Source organism: Phoenix dactylifera, unplaced genomic scaffold (assembly GCF_009389715.1).
Source record: "Phoenix dactylifera cultivar Barhee BC4 unplaced genomic scaffold, palm_55x_up_171113_PBpolish2nd_filt_p 000586F, whole genome shotgun sequence".
NCBI lineage: Eukaryota > Viridiplantae > Streptophyta > Magnoliopsida > Arecales > Arecaceae > Phoenix > Phoenix dactylifera.
In genome coordinates this window covers 307,163-318,420 of record NW_024067986.1, presented here as the reverse complement: position 1 = coordinate 318,420, position 11,258 = coordinate 307,163, and the positions used below count along the sequence as shown (strand labels likewise).

At 40.1% G+C, this 11,258-nt stretch overlaps 3 protein-coding genes across 7 annotated transcripts in view; all 3 read left to right on the top strand.

Annotated features, from left to right (window-relative positions):
* The first annotated feature begins 669 nt into the window (after positions 1–669).
* Positions 670–2,413, top strand: LOC120106639. The gene is made up of 6 exons (XM_039119636.1): positions 670–826; positions 901–1,199; positions 1,309–1,706; positions 2,008–2,090; positions 2,242–2,351; positions 2,398–2,413. Exons 3-6 carry the CDS (start codon positions 1,340–1,342, stop codon positions 2,411–2,413), a joined length of 576 nt encoding a protein of 191 aa, XP_038975564.1. The 5' UTR covers positions 670–826; positions 901–1,199; positions 1,309–1,339.
* Positions 2,414–11,258, top strand: part of LOC120106634 (AP2-like ethylene-responsive transcription factor CRL5) — a 14,748-nt gene continuing 5,903 nt past the window's right edge. Inside the window, exons 1-4 of the mRNA XM_039119630.1 lie at positions 2,414–2,461; positions 2,547–2,620; positions 2,704–2,754; positions 2,846–3,054. Coding sequence (XP_038975558.1) covers positions 2,577–2,620; positions 2,704–2,754; positions 2,846–3,054 — 304 coding nt within the window. The 5' untranslated portion in view covers positions 2,414–2,461; positions 2,547–2,576. The remainder of the gene's footprint in view (positions 2,462–2,546; positions 2,621–2,703; positions 2,755–2,845; positions 3,055–11,258) is intronic.
* LOC113461086 (L10-interacting MYB domain-containing protein-like) overlaps positions 2,977–11,258 on the top strand; it is a 26,954-nt gene continuing 18,672 nt past the window's right edge. For all 5 annotated transcript variants that reach the window (XM_039119624.1, XM_039119623.1, XM_039119622.1 and 2 more), the window contains exon 1: positions 2,977–3,058. The gene's annotated coding sequence lies outside the window, so the exon portion shown is untranslated. The remainder of the gene's footprint in view (positions 3,059–11,258) is intronic.

Below are 11,258 nucleotides of genomic sequence, written 5' to 3'. Positions count from 1 at the left end.
CTCTATTTTCTAATGAATCAATATTGATCTTATTAGTAGATCTGCATATACTCTATTTCTGGTAGATTAATATCCGAAGATCCTTTGTTTTCTATGAATCCGCAGCTCCTCTTCACTGCTTTTCTTCTCAGCTTCAGATCTTTAGTTATCTCTCCTCACCATTGCTCAGCTCCTATCTCTTTATGTCCGATTTTATTTGCTGCCTCCAGTGCCTTCATCATCCAGTTCGGGTCTCTTGCTCCTCTTCCATGGTGCCTCCGTCTACGAGAATCATCGACCTTCGGTTGCTTCTCTCCAAGCTCTGTTCTTGATGCAACTGTCATCTTCTATATGTCTTATTCTGTAATATTATCAGACAAGTCAATCAACTACATCGACAGACATATCAATCTGTTGCCCAAGGTGACAACCCAAGAGGGAGGGTGAGTTGGGTTTTTCTAAAAAATTATGTTTCCTATTTAACTTTGAATCACTACAACAATAAAGGGTTTTGGCGACTCTATATTTAACTTTGTAGCGTCGGCAAATTTTTTCTTGCAACGGTAACTGCCGACGCTTGTAGAAAGCGTGGGTAAAAAATGTTCCGCCGACGCTTTTCGTAGGAAAAAAATACGACGACGCTTATAAGCGTCGTCGGACTTCACTCCTCCCCTCCACAAAACCCCGTCGGATGGAGGTGGGCTGCCTTCTTCTCTTTCGAACCCTCTCCTCTCCTCTCATTCGCCCTCCTCTCCGTCGCCATTCCTGGCCAGTCCCGTCCTCGCCTCTCCTTAGGGCCTCCTCTTCCCCTCCGCCTATTCCCTCTCCTCCCTCGGCTTATCCTCAGGTACGCAGCCGTACCCTCCTCTCTTCTCCTCTCTCATCTCTCTTCTTCTATAACTTGGTTTCTTTGGTGCGAAGGGGGCTTACAGAGGCCCGAAACCCCGGCGGGATTTGGTAGGCGACTGGGTCTCCAACAACGATGGGTTCGTCCGGAGCTTGCCCATCTTCGTGGGCGGCCTCTCCTTGCTCGCTGTCCTCCTTAACCGCGCCTTCTCCGGCATCGCCCCGAGTTCTTGAACGACGACGGCGACGAGACGAGGGTTCTGAGCTCCACCGCCCCATCCTCCACTCCCTTCCTTCATCGCCGTCTTTTTTCTAGAATCGAATCGAAGCTGCACACGGTCTCTCTTGGCCTCTCTTTCCCATCTGTTCTTGTTGTAAGTACTCCAGCTCTAATTTCCCTTCCCCTAGTCGCCACGCTTGATTTTTCTCTCGATCTGTTTGCAATGGAAAGAAAACCTGATGCTCGTTTCCTTCTAATCTCAGGGTTTCTCTCTCTCCTTCGGAGGGAAATTACATGTGCCGAATTGTGGTTTTCGTTCGTTCGGGAGTGATTTCTCTGGAGATGGTTCCGTCTATCATCCGGAAAGGTATATCTCAGCAGCCCCCTCCTCCTTACTTCCAGCCATTGCAGGAAGGGATGTGCTCTGTGCTCACAGGCCATGAGATGTATCAACCACCACTGGAAGAGGAACAAATGGGAGGTGGTGGGATTCCGGGATTGAAGAACTGGGTCACCAGGAGCTTCGGCGCTGGCAACAACGGGCTGGGTGAGGAAGGGGTGTGGGATCTGGTGGTCCTCTTGGTGCAATGGGGTATGGGGACTTGCAGAGATCCATCGATACATTTGGCCAGAGAACATCTCAGTATAGAGGTGTCACAAGGTCAGTATGTAGGAGCTCTTAGTTTCTTCTACAGCTGATGGCTTGTTTTCTTATTGGATCTTGTTCTTTCTTCTATATATTGTTTATTGCTCTAGTACAGTCCTACTTCCTTTGTTCATCTCTCTTCATATTTTTAATGCTCTGTTTATATATAAAAACTCTTGCGTAGCTGTTGTTTATTTCCTATATATGTTTGTAAGTTTTTTTGTGCTTATGTGTGATGTGGGATGGCTCTAACCATTTTGTTTTCTTTTAGAAAATTTTTCTATGATCATATAAAGACTCTGGTTTTGTGCATCAGGCATAGGTGGACTGGTAGGTATGAAGCCCATCTGTGGGACAATAGTTGCAAGAAGGAAGGCCAAACAAGGAAAGGAAGACAAGGTTTTTTTTTTCAAACAAACTATATCCACTACCATCTTATGATTTCAACTATCATATTCAGTCTATGGTACAAACTGACTATTTAATCATATTTGGTTTGCCATGTTCTTTCCTGGGAATGTCATGAATGAAATCTATGTTTCTTGTGCAGTTTACTTGGGTGAGCCCCCGCTCTCTTTATCTACCTCTTTTATCTATTTTAATCTTCTTCTCTTCTTTAGGATATTCTTGTTGTCTCCAAGACATGAAAAATTTTACTCAGCTCTCTCTTCTCTGGATTCCAGGGGGTATGACATGGAAGAGAAAGCTGCAAGAGCCTATGACTTGGCTGCCCTCAAATACTGGGACCTTCCACACATATCAACTTCCCGGTATGATTGAATCAGTACAGGCTTTTAGTTACTGAAATTTAAACTCCTTTTTGCTGGAAACACGTCTGAAATCGTTTTCATTCAGTTGGAAGATTATCAACAAGAACTCGAGGAAATGAAGAACATGAGTCGACAAGAATATGTTGCTCATTTGAGAAGGTAAATGTTCTTTCCTTATGTTGTAGGCCACTTCCAATGCTTGGTGCTTGTAATATTTTATTTCATGTTCATCTCTGTTGCAGAAAAAGTAGTGGGTTCTCACGAGGAGCTTCTATGTACCGAGGCGTGACGAGGTTAGTCTTGCCGCTATTCATGATTAAACGACATCATTTTCTTATTTGTTCAAGAATTTTTTATACACTTGCTGCTTCTATTCATCTCCAGGCACCACCAGCATGGAAGATGGCAAGCTCGAATTGGGAGGGTTTCAGGAAACAAAGATCTTTATCTTGGAACCTTCAGTAAGTTTTTGAGGTTAGAAGTCCAACCGCTATGCTGCACCCAATCTAAGATGCTGAAATTTCAGAGGTCCTGTCGAAGAATGTGGTTACTGGCAATGACTCTGGTTTTGTGCATCAGGCATAGGTGGATTGGTAGGTATGAAGCCCATCTGTTCGGGAGTGATTTCTCTGAAAATTTTTTTAAAAAAAAAATAATATTCTAACGACGCTTTAAAGCGTCGTTAAAATCACGAAATTTTTTTTAAAAAAAATAATATTCTAACGACGCTTTAAAGCGTCGTTAAAATCACGAATTTTTTTTTAAAAAAATAATATTCTACGTCGTTAAAATCACGAAATTTTTTTAAAAAAAATAATATTCTAACGACGCTTTAAAGCGTCGTTAAAATCACATTTAACGACGCTTTAAAGCGTCGCTAAAAAGCGTCGCTAATTTCCGACGCTTTTGAAAGCGTCGGAAAATATTTTTCCCACTGTAGCATAGGCGACGCGTCGGGATGGTTTTTACCGACGCTTAAAAGCGTCGCTAAAGGCCAAAAAAAGCGTCGCTAATGCCCAATTTTGTTGTAGTGAATTAAATGCAGCGGAATGATAAGATGTTATCTTTCTTAAGCTCTAGACAATTGCAAGTAAAGCAGTGAAAAATTAAGCATGAGCAACTATACTATGGCTTTAAGGTGCAATTGATCTAAAATTAACTTATAGTTGTATGATCAATTTTTAACTATGTGAATGGTATGAATGGAGTGGAAGCTAAGCAGGCTCTAAACATGTTGGGAACCCTGTGGTCGCATGCATATATTTTTTAAAAATTTTACAGCGGAAGTATAAATTAAACTATTTAATTCCTATACATGCTAGAGATCATATCTTTACAACAAAAATAGATCCAAGACTTTAAACATTTATCCTAAACAAGTAGATATGATTCTATATCTAACATGTAGTCATGCAGAATTTTAGCAACTTTCTAATCTTAATTTTTAATGAGATCAGATCTCATATCTTTTTGCTTTGAGAACTTTGATGATGCCTTGGTCACCTTGTATAGCCGCACACGCGTCCGTCCTCTACGGATAGTCCACGTGAAGCTCTAGGAAGATCCACAACTGCAGGAGTGCTAGCTCATGCAGAGGTGCTGCAGTGGCTGAACTTTTCTCCCTCGAAGCACTCAACTTTTGATTCTTCTTTGAGAGGATGAAGGATGGAGATGAAGGAGGAGAAGGAGGAGAGAAGATGGCTAGCTCTCATAATTTTTTCAGAATTTAGAACCCTTTCTAAAGACCATCTTATTTGCAAACCCGAGGCATGGGGTCTTTTTATAGCCAAAAGACCCCCCACGCCTCACACCTCTTTTGATCAACGAATTTGGCTGATAAATTTTTTAAAAAATTTTGATGAATCGGCAGCTAAGAGATGAACAAATTCTCTTTTAATCTTGCGCCAAGAATCCCTAAAAATCAAGAGTTTTTGCACCCCAAACTCAGCTGCACGCCACCCTGCTTGATGCATCAAGCAGTCCATACAAATTAGGGATTTGATTCCTATCATTTTAGGAAGATTTGAGGCGCCATATTTTTCTGGAAAATAGCCCCACGCCTCCTCTTTCCTCATGCCAAAAATTGGCCAAAAATAAAGAGGATAGGCACCATTACTTTTAGGGATAAGGATGAGGTATCTTTCTTCTCCAAGAAAGAAAGCTAGGATCCTAAATTTTAGAAATTCTTCTCCATAATAAATTCTGATTATTTGGACTCTTAAGCCTCATCAAATAAGGACTCTTAATTGACTTGAGTCAATCCCAATATAATTGGATCAAGTTCGATCAATTAGGTTATGCCCAATCGGCTCGGGTCGAACTCGATTGAATTAGGTCAAACCCTAATTTAGCCCAAATTGAATCTAATTCAATTTGGCTTAATTAAAGTCCAATAATTCAATCAAATTGAATTTATTAGTAATCCAATTACTAATTAACCCTCCAATAATTCAATAATTATTTTAATGCAACTTTTGCTTAGGATAATTTGTCAATCGAATTGACCAAATTACCCCTGAATGATTGTTAATCATCAATCAGCCATTTGATCAACCTAGAAACTTCTATGCGTGTGACCCCATAGGTTCGAACCTAAACCGGTAGCACAAGAATAACTTCTTCTACTAATCGAAATGACCATCTAGCAATGGTATCCGACGTCCGGATAGGCCAATATATGCGAAGCAAATATTCTGAAACCCTGGACTATGGTTACTGTATAATTCATCCCTTTGATTCCTAATGCCAGGATGACTTCAGAGTTCTGTCAACTCTGTAATAAGTACATCCTCTATATGATCAACTTTAGAAATCCTGTGACTCCTCACAAGGATTACCCTGGCTAAGGTTTTGCTAAATTAACACAAAGCATTATCTCTTGTTTCCAGGAGGGGTCAATTCCATCTTAACTCACGTACTGATTTCACAAGTACTTGACTGCACCTAGTAACCTTCCGTCCCAGAATTAGAAATTCTGCTAGTCCGGTACCAAAGTACAATGAGTTACTTGTTAGTCACCGTGGTGATCTCAGGTTTGAGGGATACTTATACCCATATCCACTCGGAACATCTCTCGATAGTAGAGTGTTCCGAAATTGATCACGTTCAGTGAAATATACTCCTACACTTCACCTGTGCGACATATCAGTGTCTCCACACTCCTTAGTAAGAGGACAGCCAACATATATGTCTCACAACGACCTAATCTCGACAATGCTATCGTCCTATTAACAGCAAACCATTTGGTCGCGAACAAGTTTAAGGACTTGAAGATAAATCATTCTTTATTATAAAACAAGTCCTAAGGACTTCATCATATAAGAGTTCATTTGAAGATGTACAATGAAATGATGAACAATGCCAAATAACACTCTATTAATTTGTCAATTCATTTATAAAATTCAATCATCAGCACACTGACGATTGACTCTTAGGATACAATTTTCAATAACTTTCACTTAGCCTAAAGCCAATCGGCACAGTATCTAATTGATAGTTAACTTTAAAGACCACGCAATAGCACGTATCTGGTAGGATAGTGATTACGGATATCGATCCACAAGGATTGGGTACAGTTATTTTTTTAAAAAAAAATATTTGAAAAAGAGAATTTGTGAAGACTATTGAACTAAATAATTTAATAGGAAATGCAATTAAAATGATATCAGTTGAGAGAACCTTGGGTAAGAAAATCACCACTAACAGAGGGACAAGGATTATTTGTATTTTAATTCGTTCTTGGATTAACATGCAAATTGGCTACAAGCCTTATAAGCATTCAAATAAAATTTCACAAAAGTAATTTAGGAACATCCATCTTTAGTTAGCATGAAATATCTATCCTAAACTAATGTGGCAGGACACTGCATCTTTTCTAAGCATGGATGATCTTATATTAACTTAGTGATCATGAAGAACAATTATATAAATATCATACTTAAAATCACAGAATCTAAATATGAGATGAAAAGATATTCATTATGATCAAAGAAGTTTATACAATTTCAAGAACAGAAGTAAATAAATACAAAAACCGTTGTCGCCTGTGTCAGGGCTTCATCCTGCCCTAGTGAAGAGATCAGCTTTCCATGGTGTCGTGGGTGATAGCAGCAGTGGAGAGTGCTTCAATTTGCATCACGATCGGCTTCTTCCCTTCCTCCCTCCTTCCTTCTGTGACTTCCATGGAAAACTCCCTCCAGCACTTCATTATTTTTTTCTATGGGAAGTCATTTCCAAAATACCCAAAGTATTCTCTCCCTCCTTTTACTTCTGTGGGAACTCCACCTGAGAAGAGATGCTCTCCAAGGTAGAGGAGTCTTCTCCTTCTATAGCTTCACCAGACCCTCCCCCTGTTTCGTGGTGTTCCAAATGGGAGGATCATGCGGAAGGATGAAGCTCACTTGTGGATGGAGTCGGATCGCGGAGTACTCGGACGTGTTATAGGTGCTGGCTTCGTTGGGATTTGGAGCTATCCGTGGATACTGGACTCAATCCGGAAGAAAGGAAGCTTGGGAACGGCTGGATCTGTGGACATGAAATGATCCGAAGTTGTTGGGATTTTGCTGGCTTTGGAAGTTTGAATCATGGAACATCCGGATGCTAGAGACTTGGGAATTGGAAGTAATCCGTGGATGAAGGCTGATCTTGATCGTATCCCGAAATGGTTGCGGCTGCAGCTGGAAGAAGTCGATGCTGCTTCAACGCGGAGGAAGCCATGGATGTTGAGAGGATTTCGGAGGCTGGGAGGAGCTGGACACGTGGACGATTGTTCCGCTAAGCAGGGGATTCATCCGTGGTCGATGGAGTTAATCGCGAACGGGATGAAGATGCAAGGGATTCTGAGAAGAGGATGGGTTGGTTCAGAAGATGGCTGGGACGTGATCCACGGAATGGGGAGGATGAAGCTGAAATGGAGACGTGAGAGGATCTCGGCTGATGGCTGGAGGAATCCGTGGGTTTGTTCTGTTCTTTGGACACGGGAGGAGATAATCACGTGGAGGATCATACACTAGGAAGAAGACGAAATGAAGGAGCTTTGGATGCGAAACTGTGAACGACATGCAAACGGGATGGAGATACAATGGGAAGATGAACATGAGATGCTTGATTTTTGGAGAAGATAGACTCTGTTCTGGGATGCAGGGAATCCGGAAGAAGATTGTGAGAATCTTGGTTTGGGATGCAAGGGATGGCATTTGAGAAGAAATCTGGAAAGTTTGAACATGTGGAAAGACCTATTTTTGATGGATGAATCGTGTGAAGAAATTGGATGTGAATGGCTGAGATGTGATGCCGAGGAGTTAGGATGAATGGCTGAATCAGAATCTGAGAGGATCTAATTCGCGGGATGCATGTGATTTGGGTCCAGGGATTATCCCAAATGAGTTTGACTTGACCTGCATAGATTAGACTCGACCTGCATAGATTGGACTCGACCAATAAAATCAATCAAACTTGAATTACTTTTAGTAATTTATTAAAATGTAGTGATAAAGGGAATGCATTTTCTTATGTTTAAATTTAAAATATGTGCGTAAAAATAATGATAAGTGCTATGAGTAGGAAGTTAATTTATGCATTATTTAGCACTTATCACTAATACCCATCTTCGATTTGTGTTCGTTGAACTCTTTGATGCCGAGGACTTTGGTAAATGGGTCAACCAGATTTTTTTTTATGTCAATCTTCTGAAAATCAATATTACCTCGTTCGACGATCTCACAACCAGGTGGTAGCGACGTAGAATATGCTTGGTCTGCTGATGTGCTTTGGGTTCTCTTGCTTGAGCTATGGCTCCAGTGTTGTCACAAAATACAGGCACTGGACCATTAATGGAGAGTGTCACTCCAAGCTCGTTGATGAACTTCTACAACTATACAGCTTCCTTGGCGGCATCAGATGCTGCGATGTATTCTGCTTCACATGTAGAATCTGCTACTATATGCTGCTTGGAACTCTTTCAGCAGATGGCCTCACCTTTAAGATTAAAGATATATCCTGACACGCTCTTGCTATCATTTTGATCTGACTGAAAACTTAAATCAATATATCCCTCAAGTTTTAAGTCAGAATCACCGTAGACAAGCCACTAGTCTTTAGTATTTCTCAAAAACTTAAGGATGATTTTTACAACCTTCCAGTGGTTGCTACCTAGATCAGACTGGTATCTGCTCACTACTCCTAGTGAGTATGCCACGTCTGGTCTAGTACATGTCATGGCATACTTATAGATCCCACTGCCGAAGCATATGAAATTCTATTCATACTCTCTCTTTCTTGAGGGGTTGTCGGACAATCCCTCTTAGAGAGGTTAATTTCATGGCCCATCGGAAGATAGCCTTTTTTGGAATTAATCATACTGAACCTCTTCAGTATAGTATCAATGTATGTGGATTGGGATAATTCAAGCAATCTTCTAGATCTATCTCTATAGATCTTCATTCCTAGGATGTAAGATGCTTCTTCCAAATTCTTCATGGCAAATTGAGATGATAGCCAAACCTTTATTCTTGTAATGCAGGAATGTCGTTCCCGATTAAAAGAATGTCATCCACATACAAAATAAGAAATATAATAACTGAACATTTGCCCTTTTATAAATGCAAGGTTTCTCTTCATTCTTAATGAAGCCATATGTTTTGATTACCTTATCAAAGCGTATGTTCCAACTCTGTGAAGCTTGCTTTAATCCATAAATGAATTTTTGAAGCTTGCACACCTTAGACTCATCTGCAGATATAAAACCTTCAGGTTGCATCATATACACCTCCTCTTCTAAATCTCTATTTAGAAAAGCGTCTTTACATCCATTTGTCAGATTTCATAATCTAAATGTGCTGCTATCGCAAGCACAATCCGAATGAAGTTGAGCATTGCCACGGAAGAAAACGTCTCGTCATAGTCAATACCATAACGTTGGTGATATTCCTTGGCAACCAGACGGGCTTTATAGGTCTCAACCTGACCGTCTGCTCCCCATTTTTTTTGAAAATCCACTTACACCCTATGGGTTTAATCCTTTCGGATGGGTCAACTAATGTCCATACATCATTGACCTTCATGGATTCCATTTCGGATTGCATAGCTCCAAGCCATTTACCAGAGTCATACCTCTGCATTGCATCCATATAGGTGATCGGATCCTCATCATTTTCATCAAGTTCGATAGGATCTCCGTTCTGGACTAAGAAACCGTAGTATCTGTCTGATTGATGTACTCTACCTGATCGTCTTAATGGTGCATCTAAAATAGGTTTTGGATTTGATCTAATCAATTCAGACTCAACTGGTTCAGTGGATGGTGTCGGGTCTTCTACATGTTGAACTTTTCTAAGCTCAACATTAGAGCTTCTACTTCCTTCTCCAAGGAATTTCTTCTCTAAGAATATAGCTCTATTGCTTACGAACAATTTTGTTCTTCAACAAGGTAGAAATAATATCCTTTAGTTTCTTTAGATAACCGACAAAGAAATATTTGTCGGACTTGGATTCAAGTTTGTCTATTTTTAAACGTTTGACGTACGCCGGACACCCCCAAATCCTAAGGTGAGAGAGCATCGGCTTACGTCCAGTCCACATCTTATGTGGTGTTTTATTTACCGACTTATTTGAAACTTATTTAGAATGTAGCAGGCTGACTCAAGTGCATATCCCCAAAAGAATATGGGCAGAATCGTAAACTCCATCATGGATCGAACCATGTCTAATAGGGTTCGATTTCTCCTTTCTGATACATCGTTATACTGCAGTGTACCAGGAGGAGTCCATTGGAAAGAATCTCATTCTCTCCCAGATATGTCAAAAACTCATTGGAAAGGTATTCACCCCCTCGATCTGATCGAAGGGTTTTAATACTCTTTTCAGTTTGTTTTTTTACTTCATTACGATACAATTTGAACATTTCAAATGCTTCAAATTTATGTCTCATTGAATAGACATAACCATACATCGAAAGATCGTCTGTAAACGTAATGAAATATGAATACCCACCTCTAGCATCTGTGCTCATTGGCCCACATACATCAGAATGTACAAGGGTCAATAAGTCACTGCACGTTCACCTTTTTCGGTAAAAGATGATTTGGTCATCTTACCAAGAAGACATGACTCGCAGGTTGTCAATGATTCACAATCATTAACATTGAGGATTCCCTCTTTATTTAATCTGTTCATTCTGTTCTTTTAATATGACCTAGCCTATGATGCCAAAGGTAGACATCTGTGACATTATCTATTCTAGGGCGCTTGCTTGACTTGTACATTACATTAACACGCTGTGATAATATGTAAATCCCATTACTCAATTGTCCATGCATTACAGTAACACCATTCATAACGATATTACAATAATTTCTTTTTATTGAAATCTCATAACCGTTCATGGCCTACAGAAATTACATTCAATAGAAAAGAAAGATAAAAGTGACAGTCACTTAAGACTATTATTTGAGAATTGAATACAAGTTTCAAAATTCCTAAAGCTAGAACTGGAACTGATCTTCCATCTCCAACAATTAAGAACCTTTCGCTTTCTTCAAATCTCTCACTGACCTGTAATCCCTACAACGAATTACAAATATTAAAAGAACTTCCGATATCCAATACCAGGTCGAATTATCACAAATTGAGAAATTACAAGGTATTATTATATATAGTACCTTGATCTGCAACTGATTGCATCTTTTTCTTTGGCCTATTCGGATCAGGAGAGGCAATGTACTGAGGACAGATCCTTTTCAATACCCTTGCTTCTTACAGTAGAAGCGCTCTGCCTTACTCTGATCAGCCTTCTTCTTCT